Source organism: Mycteria americana, chromosome 2 (genome assembly GCF_035582795.1).
Source record: "Mycteria americana isolate JAX WOST 10 ecotype Jacksonville Zoo and Gardens chromosome 2, USCA_MyAme_1.0, whole genome shotgun sequence".
In the NCBI taxonomy this organism is placed as follows: Eukaryota; Metazoa; Chordata; class Aves; order Ciconiiformes; family Ciconiidae; genus Mycteria; species Mycteria americana.
Genome location: NC_134366.1, coordinates 141,008,546 through 141,023,814, shown reverse-complemented (window position 1 = coordinate 141,023,814; position 15,269 = coordinate 141,008,546). Strand labels below are relative to the sequence as shown.

The following is a 15,269-nucleotide window of genomic DNA, read 5'->3' as shown; positions in this document are numbered from 1 at the left end:
AGGGGGGAAAAAACTGCTTGCTGATCAAAATGTAACATAAGCTGCGCCATTTCATTTAAGCAGCAAAATGCATAGACTAAAAAAGAAAGTTTTATATGATTTCAGAACTGTGTTTCTATGAATTTGGCATACTTTTAGCTAGATAGCAGTTTTAACCCAATCTATGTAGTTGTTTTATTTCAAAAAGACAGGAAATAGGGGCCATTCTAATAGGTGACACAAGCACTCTGCAGATTGAGTGGCTGATGATACTTGTGAAGGTGACAGATGAGAACATCACCAGCTCCAAGGCTTTTCTTTTCTCTAAAGTTGTATCAAATTGAAACATTGCCTCTGTACACAACTAAAAACTTGACCAAGCTTTTATCTCATCTCAGTTGGCCTGTGAGAAGTATGAAATAAAGCATGACTTAGCATAATGGATCAGCTGCTACCATGATCACTTTGCAAGGTGACTCTTACTGCTGGCACCGTAGCATCAGCTGGATGCTCACTGTCTTGCAGTGTTCCCAGAATGGGGGAACTTGCAGAGCTGCTCCAGGAAAAGTGGTCAGGACATGTGCACATGTAGTGCAGGTGATACAAGTGGCAGGTTCAGGTGTGCCACATGCAACAAGACACAATGATAAAAGCGGTTCAGTTACAGTAAGCACTACCATGGGCTACATTAAGGGTCCCGTTTCACTCCCATGACATTACTACCCATTGATAAGGAATGTGTTTAAATAACACTTAGAGGAAGGGTCTTTGAGCAGTGATGTAGAATATGCTCAGGCCTCCCTGCACTGCAGCCCTGTGAAGAGCCAACAAACTGTCTGTGGGCACCTGAGGGCACACGAAGCTGCTGGGATATGTTTCATGAACTGCTCAAGAAAAACTGTAAATTAATCAGCTCTTCCAGCTTAATCTGATGTTTGCAATGTACAGATGATATACTGAACCACAAACCAAACTAAATTGAGCAAAGCTGTCTGATCTTGTACCTCCAGTGTAGAGGTTCTCATAATCTCTTCATGGAATTGATGGTGTTATCAGATTTGTGCAGGCCTTCTTTCCTTCCTCTGTTCACTAAATTCCCTTGAAAGACTGTAGAACGCCTTGGCATACACTTTGTTAAAATATTTTTCTCTAAACACTCACTCTCTCCTTTAACTTCTTAAGGTAATTTAAATCCCAGAGAAACATCTCCCTCAGCAATCTTTCTTGCTATATTTCCTTGAAGACATTCAGGTTCTAAAATTTAAACAGCAACTGCTGTCTGTTTGGTCAACCTACTAAAAATACGGCAGAAGTGGTTAGGTGGGAGGCCAAACCCCACAAAGCCCCTGAGCCTAATCAGACCCATGAGGTTCTCAACCATTCAAAAAGTGCCCTCTTGCTACAATAAGACTCAAAGAGACCAGCTAGTGGTATTCAGATCCAAGTCAAAGAAATTTTTAAAATGTGGATTTCTAGGCTTTCTTTTCTAATCTCAGAGCACGGTGTCTAAGCTTCAGATGAAACCATCCCCTGATCAGATTGGCTAAAGGAAAATCTTCAACACTTGCTGCTGTACACCCCATGAAGTGCACCTTATCCTGTTAGACATCAGTGGCATTCAACCTTGCAAAAGGAAAAAGTGGTATCAGGCCCAGAATCATCAGCAGTTGCAATTAAGAGCTCTGTTCTGGTGCAAGGCTGTGCCACCATTATGGGACCTGGAGCAGCTGTCACATCAGGCACTGTTAGGGAGGAGGTGACAACCCTCTCAGCCCCACCAGTAAATCTAGTGTTGATGTGGCATCTTTGACTGACACTTAACTCAGATGAACTACCAGATAATGTCAGCAACAATCGTAGCTCCACCACAACATTAAGGAATAGACATCATTGTCATAAGAACATTTTTTAGGGATAACATGCTTGCTCCCCCATCTTGATGAGATTTTGCCCATCCTGTTTAGAGGCTATTTAGGTATGCTGGTATTCAATAAGAATGATTTGTCTCTTTCCATCTTGTGATAGACGACAGAAGTTCTCTTTCCCTGTATAAGTCTTTATATTTCATTTCTGTCTTTAAGTTTCTTACCCTTTATCATTTTGATTAGAAATCAGGCATGCATTCTAATTTAATTTTTATGGAAGAGATTTTTGAAAATATATTTCCTGCAGTTCAGCACCTTTGTTTCTCTCTGTAATCAAATTTATATTTTGACTTCATAGAGTGCTCTTTATTTACAAGTAAACTTTCCAATTAATGAAAATATTTGGATTTGCCACAAGACAATAAGGAACCAGAAGGAAGTAGTGATCAGTGCTAGCCTTGATGACAACTATGTTCCCTTTATTTTTATATTACAAAACCGACAGAAGAGAAAGAAACCTGTTAACACAATGACTTTAAATTTTGGGATAAATATTTTTTTTATTTTTTTTTTTCCTAGGGAGAATAAAGGGAAAGAAGAAAGCTAATGGCTCTATATCAGGGATATAATGAAAAATGTAGACATTTGCAAACCAATATAGAAGATTTATGAAAGACTTACAGGAAAATGTGGACCTAAATATTTTCTTTCTATATATTTTAGCATATGTAACACAAATATTGGAAGTGCACAACTAGAAATAATCTGTTTGAAAGACATAAAAAATTTTAGTCAGTCACAGACTGACAGGCATCCTTCAGGTGAAAACAGAACTGCCAAGTATACAAATATTAACCAGGGGTGATAACGGATTTCCTTCTTATAGTCTGAGAATGTTAAATTATCTGTTGCAGAAGGTTCCTGGAATTCAATAAATACCTTCACCACATTCAGAATTCCTTATTTGGGAGGAATTTTGTACAATGATTAGAACGGAAAGCTAATACATCCATCTCTCTATGTAAAATATACACTCCTGATTCACCTATTGGAGCTGTTTGTAAAGTTGATTTATAGAAATCCTTAAAGAAGAGTCTATCAGCACTTCCTGGCATTGAAGATGTAGGGGGTTTTCCATGTTTTCTCCATTGTAGGCTGAAAAAAATCTCTTCTGTTCCCTAAAATCATTAACTTCCTTCACCCAAGTCATCATTTACAAGTAAAGGGCAGAGAAATCCTTCACGTAATCAGCCACAAGTTTCTCAAAGGGACCTGAAGATCTCCAGCATTCAGAAGCGAAGCCTCTGCCTCCCACAGCAGCTTTGCCCTGCAGCTCTGCGCTCCAGAGTAGAGCACGTGAGCAAAAGCAAACAGCCCAATTCATTGTGTTATTACCAGCCCCCAATCAAAAAACACCCCACCTCTATTCAAAATCTACTCAAAGGAGGCATACAACTGAACATACTTTCCAAGGCTGAGGACATACGGGTTATCTAAAAATATGCATCTTAAAGAATCTTTCTAAAGTTTTCAAAGTCTTTATCTACAAAATAAAAAACTCCTTAGTTGCAACCAAATTAGCCTAAACAGCAATGCATTAGGCAACAAAAGGGAGTGATTTGTTAAGTTAGCCCTGTCCAGAAAAAAAAAAGGCTGTTGAACATATGCTTAATTTTAAACACAGATGGAATTAAGTATGTGCTTCGATTCTTTTCAAGTCAGAACTAAAAATTGAAAACCATAGCTATGTAATACTTTGCCATGTTACAGTAGAATCAACTAAAATGTTGCCATCATATTCTTTTATATCATTTCAATATCCTGCTTGAGCAGGGGGGTTGGACAAGATGACCCTTCCAACCTCAGCCACTCTGTGATGCTGTGAATACTGTAGAGATGAAAGCAAATTTCAGTTTTATACTTATTCATAACATAAGTAACATAAAGAATTGTCATTGTTTATGTAAATACTCACAAAATTACGAAAAGGCAAATGTGTCATTTGGATCATTCATTTTTCTTTATTGAGCTTTGATGAAATACAGTCCATTTGAAATATTTCCGGCAACCATTTCAATTCCAAATGCTCAACACAAAAACTTGGTATCAGAGTTCAAACATATAAAGTTACATCTCATTATAATTTAATATTTAACAAAGCTAATCATTTTGGATTTTTCATAATTAAGTTTACAAAAATAATGTTACATTTATAAAATAAATCAGCTTTTCCCAATAAATTACAGTGGTGTTCTCTTATTCAAAAATGTAATATATCGTACAAAATAGATAATAACTTTTTGTCAGATAAAATACTAAAGTATATTTTTCATCCAGTACATTTTGGCAGTGTGTGAAAACATTTTATTGTACAGTGTAAAGTACAGTGTGAAAACTAAACCCATTAAGCTATTATGCACATTGCTTATATAAGGCAAACATGGCCAACTTGAGGACTACTTTTTATTTCCAGTTAAATGTTTTTAGTCAGACCAATATTTCCACATTTATGCAACTGACTTAATTAATCTGACTCAGTAAAGTCATGCAGATCCAACTTGAGCCACTCCTTCTATGACAAGTACACAAAAGTGACCCCCATCAGTCAACTTTTGGGCTGCTCAGTATCTCTCACGCATGCTTTACCTTTGTGTTTCCTCACAAAGCGTTGGTGGGCAACTTGTAAAAATAGCACAGTCCGGATCCCCCTAAAGTTAATGGCAAAACTTCAGTACTTTATTCTGTCATAAAAACTCATACTAAAAGGGACTTGTAAAAAGAACAATGCATTGATAAAAAATAAACAGTAACCAGCAAAAAGAAAAACACACTAAAAAGCAATAGGTAAACATTAAGAGCTACTGTATGCAGACTTTACAAAAGCAACTACTTTAAAATAACATAAAGAAACACAGCATCTACTTGGTGGTAAGTGTATTCTCATTAAAACCTTGTGAACGTTCAGGTCGGCTCAGCATTCACTGTGTTGCATTTCCTGCCTGCAAAAATGTATATGAAGGATCATATCAGTTTGTTTGAGCAAAGTTAAAAGGTTTAACTACACCATCTTTGGATGCTGTGATTAATGCAGGTGTCTGGTTCAGGATGATCAACATCTCACCTTGCAGAATTTCTGACTCCACTATGTTTTCTCTTTGCAATAGTTCAGCAAACCGCAGTATTTCATTATCTTTTTTTTCTCTGTTTGTCTCTTACATAACTTCTGGAAGAAAGTCTACTTTAAAGTATTAAAGCAAAATCATTGCTGTCTGGAATAAATAAAATGTGCAAAGTGGTGATTTTCTTATTACGTCAGTATTGTATGAACAACAGATCACTTTATATATCAAAATAGATCATTTTCACAAACTGTAACTGAGTGAGTATATGCTCAAGTGAGCATGTGTCACAAGGTCCCCTTTGTGCAAATCCACAGAGGGTCCAAATCCAGATGGATTATTATAAACTCCAGCCACAAAACTTAGTCAATGTTGGATCCCTCCAGAGGAAAGGGAGGAAGAAGAGGAGGAGAAGGGCACTCATCACAGTAAGTCAATTCACCCCAAGCTTCTCAAAACTCTTAAAAATCCAGAGAATGAGTATTTGGTGTGCTGGCTGTCTTCTGGCTTGAAATACCATGGCTCAAACCAGGAACATCTGGAGCTGAACTCGGGCACGTCTGCTGCTTAAGTTAGTAAGCCATACCTCCCCAGACACAGAGCTACTACATAACTACAACTACTCTGTAGGTGAAGTTTAGAGCGATTGCTGAAACATGCATTCACCAGCCAGTTAGGCAAATAAACACAATGGCTGCATTTACACTAGTAAATCAAACAGTACAAAGTCTATATTCCAGCCCTGAGGTCAAGTGGCATGGTCTGGCCATATTCCTAGTTATACTCTCTGCGCCCCTAAAGCGAGGTGGCCATATCCAAAGCATGTAGTGAAAAGTGTCCTAGACTAGCCTAATTCCCAAAACGTGCCCAGAAATTGTTTGGGAGAGTACTTGTTAGTCCTTACCAAAAAGCATACCAGTCACTGTCCTAACAATTTAGCAATATAAATGCCTGGACCTGGCACTGTCCAATTGACTGATATAGACATTACTGTGTATGCAGATTTTAAAAAGTCCCCAAACATATTTGCACGTGGCAGGCCCTCTGGTTCACACAAAGAGGTAAGCAGGGAGGATTCAACTATTTTGTTGAATTTTTACTTGAAAAAGATGGTTCTTTCAAGTCAGGATTTTTTTAAAAATTAATTGGGTATTTCTGTCCATTATTTTCTCCTTTTTATTTAATGCATGTGCTTTGTTTGGTAGCCTACTATTTTACTATTTAAGGAATCTTGGCTTTTATTTGATTAACCTGCTTTTTCACATCTACAATTCACAGCTAAACAAGCGCTAACCAGTTCTGTCACAATGAAAAAAAATATACACACATCTAAAACAATAATATTAAGACAACAACTGAAACAGGAAATAAAAATTAAACTGTGCAGTTAAAAGATCTAAAAATAATATCAACCTCTATACATATTTGTCAGACTGCAGTGTCCACAGTTACAGTTGTATGTCACACAGCGGCAGTCGGAACAGTGAATATTACTTGCCAAATCATGAGGTGTTTTAAGAAACACCCACAGTAGTGGCTGCTGAGGAAATAATTTCCTTTATCATCCTGAGATTTTAAATGTGCAAGTGTCCTACCAATTTATCTAGTGCATAAAAAGGAAGGAAGGAAGGAGGGAGGGAGGGAGGGAGGCAGGGAAAGAGGGAGGAAAGGAGGGAGAGAGGGAGAGGAAGGAAGGAAGGAAGGAAGGAAGGAAGGAAGGAAGGAAGGAAGGAAGGAAGGAAGGAAGGAAGGAAGGAAGGGAGAGCAAGACAGACAGAGAAACATTATCACAATGGTTTTTGTTTCAAAATAGATTGCTGTGCAATGACTGAAGCCTGATTTGTAGATATTTTGTATTCTTGCCCAGAGCCTTGTGGAGGGGAAGGTAATGGAGTTTCTGGAGTTGCTGAAAAAGAATATAGAAAGAATTATGTATTTTTATATTCTGGCCTACTCTGCATACACATATACCTACTACTGCCCCAAAAGGAAGTTCTGTTACATTTGGCATGCTAGGTAAATAGGCTATTTTAATCATCAGGATTTTTAGTTTATTAAAAATTGTGCATGTGAAACCAATGATACATCAGAATGGTGCTGAATTTTTAAAATCAGATTAAATTCAGGTCAAAGTCTCTCACTTAGCACTGTTTATATAGATACATTTTTAATGCACAATTATTTTAGTTTAAGAATGATGATGAAATAACTCTATGAACACTGACAGGCCACCATTCTAATTAATATTTTTAACTGTAACAGTGAAATGTTATGACAGAAGGCTAACTTGCAATTACTTACAAATCTGTTCTGTATGTACAGGAGCAGACATTGAACTTATGAGGATAGTTTGGCCAGTTAATGGATCTTGGGCTAAGTGAGGATGTACTGGATGATGCAGATGACTGGCATCATTAGAAGTACCTGCAAAAATAACATGAGCACATATCAATTCAAAAGAGCATGTTGTTGCCAGCGACTTATACTGCAATAATTACATTTCCGTAGAGCAAATATTTTGATTGGCAATTTGAATAATTGCCTCTGGGTATTCATTAAACAATTTAACCAGACTTGAACCATATTAAGCAGTGTGTTTATTTTCACTGTTTTGACTGCATTAACAGTGGATTATATGAAATATTTGTAAGAATTCTTCCATCTGCCTAGGGAGTTGTATGTCTAGATACCCAGGAATGACTGAGAAGTACACAGCACAATCTGAGGTTGTAGGACTGTAACAAGATGAGCAGCCAAGACAAGAAGGCTTTAGCTAACAATCATATGACTCAAAGCTCAGCCAGCAAGGCAGTGGTCAAAGTGCTTGCTTACATCATGATTCCCTCAACGTCCCAATATGCTAAATGCAACATAATACAACATGGTAAATTTAACAAGTTCTTAGCTTACCTCCCAGTAACATTTCCTGAAGCAAACTGTCAATTTTAACAATTCCAAATAGTTTAACCAATTGTATTTGCTCAATCATTTGCCAAGTGATGCTCTGGAGTGTAGGCAGTAGAAGCAGAAGTTCTCCAAATCTGCCTCGGGAGTCATACTGACGGTCATTAATATAATCCTCTAAACTGATTTGGACTTGGAACCGCATGTTCTTAATCTTCATTGGATTACTCAGGCCCTTTGCATCTTAAATAATGACAAAAACTTAAAGTCAAGGCAGATTATGATTTGGGAGGAGCATCTTACTTTTTTTCATTTTATTCTTTTCCATCCAGCTAGATAACATCAGCAGATGCTACATCAACAAAAATTACTTTCAATATAGTCACGTGTACAATAATTATGAGAGCTATTTTTGAAAAGATACCTGGATCAAAAAACACAATTGCTTTCAAGCAAGCGTACTCATTGTCGTCTATTTGAATTTCCTGGAAGGGTCGAACTAGTTCATCTAGAATCCGATTTGCCACTCGGCTGATCTCTACTTCAGTACTGTTGCGATGGATTATGTAATTGTTGCCTTGGAGAGAAAGAATACCAACATATGGATTGATATAAAGACTTTGATGTAACATACTAGATGTAGCCCATTTTCAAAAGCACCTTTTATTTTCTTTAATCAAATTGTTTAATTTTTTTTTAAGTAATAACTCTCCTTTGTTTCATACAAAACTGTTCTTTGCAAGTAGAGTATATGTGAAAAATACAGCTGTCACCCAGTAAATAATCTGTACATGTAAATATGCTAACATGTACAGTTACTGATTAGTCCACAAGACTGAGGTCCATATTTGAATGCACATGCATGGAGCAAGTAGGCCTTTATCTTTACATAATAGATAAATATAATGGTAAACTGATCTTAAAATTTCATCTTCCCCTATTAAAATAATATATCCCAAGCTGAATGGTCAAGATTTGACAATTGGACAAAGAAGCCTTCTTCCAGAGGAGGCATCAGCAATGTTTCTAACGGATGCTTCTGCTACTCCTAGCAAAATTTAGAAGCATCTTAAAATTTTCAATAAAGAATGACTTTTCCCTGCTTTTTTAATTTTAAATTTTCATTTTGGGGAAGTCTCCACCACGGCATCTTAATTCACGTTCTGTGCAGAAATCATCTAACTTAAGTGGTGAGAACAGCAGAAAAGCCACAGAGCTTCCAGCAGCCACCAAGCAGTTTTTGAAAGAAAAGCTGATGAATAAATCACAAGGGATCCATGCCAAAATTACTCATAAGCTATACAGATATCTACCTCCAAATATCAGAAATAAGCCTTGGAGCCTCAAACTGTTTCTTCTTTCAGTATATATGCTGATGTTGGTGATGTTGACTATAATTTTCTGCTTATTATTTTCTCATTATTTTGCTTATTATTTTCTCATTATTTGTCCTTATTATCTACTAATCCCAATAAAACTGCAAATATTTCCTTTTTATTTCTGCTAAATTTGTCAGTAAAACTGTATCTAGAGAAAGAACTAGGTTAAGAAGGGAATTTGTATAGTTTTTAATTTGAAAGGATTGCTGGTTAGAGTAGTATCTCCAGAACAAGCCCTTCCTGTCCCTTTAATGTTATGATACGTGTAAAAAAAATTCAAGTTGATTAAGAGCTATGAAAAGGCAGGCCCAAAGAGGAAGGAGGACAAGTAGTGGAAAACCCCGCTGTACCATACTACCGGTAAAGAAACCAGTTTGAGTCCATATTCTGCATAGTCTTGCCTCACATCAAAAATCCTGTCCAAATCCTGTCAATTTTCTCACAAAACAGCCCGAGTGCTGCACATGTGTAATGAGACCATTTTTGGCAGGGTGTGCTTCAGACTGTGTGCTGGTTTTGGCTGGGATAGGGTTAATTTTCTTCATAGTAGCTAGTATGAGGCTATGTTTTGGATTTGAGCTGAAAACAGTGTTGATAACACAGGGATGCTTTAGTTACTGCTGAGCAGTGCTCACACAGCAACAGGTTCTTTTCTGCTTCTCACCTCACCCCACCAGTGAGTAGGCTGGAGGTGCACAAGAAGTTGGGAGGGGACACAGCTGGGACAGCTGACCCCAACTGACCAAAGGGCTATGCCATACCATATGACATCATGCTCAGCATATAAAGCTGGGGAAGAAGAAGGAAGGAGGACGTTCAGAGTGACGGCATTTTGTCTTCCCAAGTAACCGTTACGCGTGATGGAGCCCTGCTTTCCTGGAGATGGCTGAACACCTGCCTGCCCATGGGAAGGAGTGAATGAATTCCTTGCTTTGCTTTGCTTGCGTGCGTAGCTTTTGCTTTACCTATTCAACTGTCTTTATCTCAACCCATGAGTTTTCTCACTTTTACCCTTCCGATTCTCTCCCCCATCCCACCAGGGGGGATTGAGCGAGTGGCTGGGTGGGGCTTAGTTGCCAGCTGGGGTTAAACCACGACAGACTGGCAGAGTATTGTGTCAAACAACGCTAACAAATGCTTCATCACATCACTATGCACACAGGCACACCTCTCATCGTATTACCGTCCCTCTCTGTTGTGTGAATGAAGGGAAGACATGCTTCCACCACACGATGACGTCCCCTTCCCTAACAGCCATGCTCTCTTTCTATAACCCAGTGAAGGAGCCATTTCAAGTGACCAAGAATATGCTTATGCTGGTGTGACTCCTCACCATGTCATGGATGCACCCATCTCCCACATGGCAGGGGACAACAGGCATGCTGTTTATATGTTGGCCTCGTGGCGACTGTCAAGGAAGCAGTGAGAGGGCTCTTGGGAAAGCAAGTTGCAGGGAACAGGCTATCCAATTTTCTAGCCTGTAGGGTCTTCTCTGACTATGTCTGAAGGGCTCTTGGGAAAGCTCCAGATAAATTATTTTCATGAAGACTGAAATTAGTACATAGGCCACAGGTTGGCTGCTCCTCTCTTAAGCAAAGTTGGGGGTTTTTTTGTTGTTGTTGTTTAGTTCTGTTTTTTTATGGGACAAAGGTGCAGAAAGGATGCTAACGTAAGGAAACAATTTGTCAGGAACAATAAGGGAGTTCCTGAACTCCCTTAATTTGTGTTTTCTGGTATCCAATAAACCTTTAGCCATATTAACTCACAGGAAACTGTCCACCTGCTTTTGCTGGAACAGGGCACGTGACCTTATGTCATTAATAGCTATTTAGCATTCACAGAATGCATTGCTTTGACTGTGCCAGAACAGTTGTCCCACTTAAGTGATTATATGGTTGCTAATGTACTGTAACATCATCATTATTAATTAAAACAAAACTAATATTTACCTAAAAGTAAAATGTCCTTATAAGCCATGGACCGTTTTGCTGCTCCAAGCAACAGGTGTTCCCCAGCATGTGCTCTTAGTAGGGCAACCTCAAGAAAAAAACAGCAGACTCATTAGAATATAAAGCAGTAATTTCCAATAAGGGCAAAAGAAAAGAGGATGCATATTACCGTGAGTGTATTCAGCTACAGGTACATGTTTAAGACTGTTAAGATTCTAATGTAAAATGTAAAGTGAACATAAAAACCGTAACACTGTACTAACAGCACACTATAATTAAATTGTCATCCTCTGTCACTTCTAGCATTTGGTCTAGATTTTAAACATATGGCTCTGCAAAATACTTCTCAATAAATACAATACTTGCATTTATTTCCTAGTGCCTATTCCCTTAACAAAGTTTTATCTGGAATTTTAAGTTGACACTAAAGACTCCAATGGTCTGGAATGAACTGTTACAGTAAATTCAGCACTATCAGTGTTTCGTTCTTTTAAGTTTGAACCAAAAATTTATGTGGCATTTAAAAGAGCTTTTTCCTCAACAAAGCCCGGCATGCTAAAATATCCACTACTGTCAACAAAGAAACCTGATTCATACCAGGAAGGCACTTAAAAAAGTGGTCATTAGTTTACCCTTTGTCACCTATTTACTTTCCTTTTTTTTCATGTCTGCTTGAAACTTCAGCGCTGGCCTCTATTTCCTCAAGGAACCCCTCTCTTGCCAAGTAATTATTTTCTTACGAATCCAAGGCAATACTTTATGAGTGATGTAAAGGTACACAGCACCTAGGGATACTTAATGTGTTAAGACTTTTCAGGTTCTCAGTGGAGTTAACTTATCTGCTCTGGCCTGCTCTATGGTTTGTAAATCAGGCTGATTCCCAGATCAGGAATTGTTTGTTCAAAACCAGATGGTTTGTTTTGTAACGCCCCTTAGAAAGAGGCTATCACAAATGCAAAAGTGGCATTTATTTTAACTCCCAATACCTTTGTCACTACTCTTCTAAGGTACTTAAGGTTCCTTAGTATTTCCCAACCTGTACACTTCAAGTACTGCAGGTGTGTTTTCAGCCTATCTTTCTATGCTGATTTTTTTTTTTTTAATACAGACAAGAACTTTTTAAAGAGGTCTGATCCTTTCATGCCATCTTAACAATAAAAACAGCAATATTTTTGCTTCCTTTTGTTGCCCTTGTGTAACTGATGCATTTAAAATTCTCCTTCTTTCACATGAATAGATTTTTAACTTATTCTGGTATGTTGAGCTTGTGCACACATATCATATTCTGTGGGTCTGCAAAGACATCATTAAGCTCCTATTTTGGGGGGTCTCCTGTGGCCTGAAACACCTCCATATTCCTGAGGAAAATTATAAGAGGGAATGAGCTCAATTTGAGTCTCAAACCGAAGGATGATCTAACCCTCCTTGCAGGATTTTGTTAAAAACTGAGAGACTGAAGAGGCAAAAAGGAGGAATTACTCAATGCCACTTCACAGAGTCATTTTTCAAGCTGAATCAGATTTTGGTGGACTGGAATCAAGAGATCCTGAGCTGTGAATTAACCTCCTGCCCAGGCAGCCGGTGAAAGGACTGCTTACCACAACTTGGAGACACTGGTTCTGAGTGTGCCAGCACAACTTACTCTGAAACCCAGTGATATTTTAGGATATATTACAGATGTGATGATAGATCAGAACTCTGTCATAAAAAACCTTAAGAATTTTCAAGGTTTGATGCTTTTTTCCCCCACAATCATTATATAAAATGTAATTTTAGTACATTGTATTATATGAAAGATTATTTGCTATGGATTGATACCCGTACATTTGGCATTTGTTTGAGATTCTAATGGCTTTTATTTTTTGCAAGTAGAGAAGACCTGCTTCAAATTAAATAACACACTGTCTTAAACCATATTATAATGAAAGGTGAACTTGAAATAAATATTCTGCAAGGACAGAAAAAACCATGGCTTTATTTTAGAAGATTTTTTTCATTTTTGCATGCAGCTTGGTATCTCTGCTTCCAAAAGAATACAGAAAGCACAAAACACTGAAAGACATACTGGTTTGCTGCTGCTTTTTGTTAACGTGCTTGAGCCTTATTAATTTCCTCTGTTTTTCTGTGGTGGTGCAATTTCAAAACTTTATAAAATTTTAAGATGGTGGGTCTAGCACCCAACTCTATTTGATCAGGCAAAAAATGAGTGTTTAATCATAACATTTACATATCACAAAAATAACAGGACAGTAATTAAAGTTCTCTCTTTGGTCTCCTCTTATACCTGGTCATCCAGTGGTAACTCACAGAAGCCTGGAATATATTTAGCCCATTCAACCAGGACCAAAAGCTGTTGCTTCATAGATTCACAGACGTCACTAATACCAGCAATTTTCTTAACATTTATGTCAGTGCTAGCACCAGGACTGGAGATTGAGATCTGGCCATAGTGAGAGAAAAAATTACCAATGTTAAATTTCATATAATTGCATTTTCACTGGTTAACAGCATATTTAAGAAAAAATCGCAGCAGTAATCATGCATACTCTTGAGAAATTCCTTGACCATATGGACCATTAGTCTGCACATAAATTATAAAATTTTAAAATTATAAATATTACCAGTGTGTATTACAGTATGTTAAAAATGACAGTATTCATATCATGATACAATATCTTCTTATTCCAAAATACTGTTTTTAAATACACCAGAGCCCTTATTATTTGTAGGTGGGAGGTGGGTTTTTTTATTCCTTTAAAATGGTTGGCATTTACTTCATTTCAGAAAAAAAAAGAGCTCATAGGGGCATGCAGTAACATTACGGGCAAAGAAAGAGAGAGATAAAGGGGTAGCATGTTCTTCCAGTGAAAAGATAAGTATCATTAACTTTAGAAGGTAAAACAGTTTTTTTTTAGTGCCTGGAGGAGAATGGTTTGTTAACGATGAAGCAGCAGTATAGGCAGATGCCTGAGACATTTCAGAGCAAATGTAAAGGATATGAGTGTGCATTAGACCACCTGCAGTGAACAGTGTTCTGTGAAATAAGAAGAGAGCAATATCTTCTGGGCCTGAAGCTGGGGCACTTTCACATAATCGCTGAGCCAAATCCTGAAATTCTTAATGACTTTTCAAGGAAAGGAACAAGACCAGGCTTGCTCTTAAGCCAGGCAGGAAAGACAACTTACGATAAAACCAAGCCAGAGAAGAGAAGGTCAGTTTATAGGTGCTATTATACTGGAGAAGAAAAAAGAAAAAAAAGAAAGAAGAAAGAAAAAGAATAGGAAAAGAAGAAGAAAAAGAAGAAGAAAAAGAAGAAAAAAGAAAAAGAAGAAGAAAAAGAAGAAAAGAAGAAGAAAAAGAAGAAAAAGAAGAAAAAGAAAAAGAAAAAGAAGAAGAAGAAGAAGAAGAAGAAGAAGAAGAAGAAGAAGAAAAAGAAGAAGAAAAAGAAGAAGAAGAAGAAGAAGAAGAAGAAAAAGAAGAAGAAGAAGAAAAAGAAGAAAAAGAAAAAGAAGAAGAAAAAGAAAAAGAAGAAGAAAAAGAAAAAGAAAAAGAAGAAGAAGAAGAAAAGGAAGAAGAAAAAGAAAAAGAAGAAGAAAAAGAAGAAGAAAAAGAAAAAGAAAAAGAAAAAGAAAAAGAAAAAGAAAAAGAAAAAGAAAAAGAAAAAGAAAAAGAAAAAGATCCCACCACAACAGCAACGAAACCCCACCACTGTACAAGGCCCATGAAACTGACTTTCACCTTGTGTTTTATTACAGAAAGCATACTTGGGAAATTCTTTAGTTTGATTATCTTCCCCCCTCCAAAAAAAATTGTTTGATCTTCCAGTACTGTGTACCTACAAATTTCAGGATGGTGGATGCTCTTTCAGTTGACTCCTACCAAATCCCCTTCATTCCCAGATCCATGTTAAATCCCCCAGTGGGATCTGTGGTGAAACCCTATTATCCTTTGGTCATCAAAAGGGGCTGCACTTCTGAACTAAAGCTCAGTGCTTCCTACATAATTCAGTAGTTTAAAACACTGAAAACAGCTTAGATATTAATGGCAGTTAACCAGCTGAACATTAGTTCTCAG

At 37.4% G+C, this 15,269-nt stretch overlaps 1 protein-coding gene across 1 annotated transcript in view; it reads right to left on the bottom strand.

Annotated features, from left to right (window-relative positions):
• Positions 1–4,103: 4,103 nt before the first annotated feature.
• Positions 4,104–15,269, bottom strand: part of HNF4G (hepatocyte nuclear factor 4 gamma) — a 37,218-nt gene continuing 26,052 nt past the window's right edge. The window contains exons 5-10 of the mRNA XM_075495732.1: positions 13,480–13,635; positions 11,196–11,283; positions 8,292–8,444; positions 7,874–8,110; positions 7,265–7,387; positions 4,104–6,869 (exon numbers count right to left, since the gene is read on the bottom strand). Coding sequence (XP_075351847.1) covers positions 6,751–6,869; positions 7,265–7,387; positions 7,874–8,110; positions 8,292–8,444; positions 11,196–11,283; positions 13,480–13,635 — 876 coding nt within the window. The 3' untranslated portion in view covers positions 4,104–6,750. The remainder of the gene's footprint in view (positions 6,870–7,264; positions 7,388–7,873; positions 8,111–8,291; positions 8,445–11,195; positions 11,284–13,479; positions 13,636–15,269) is intronic.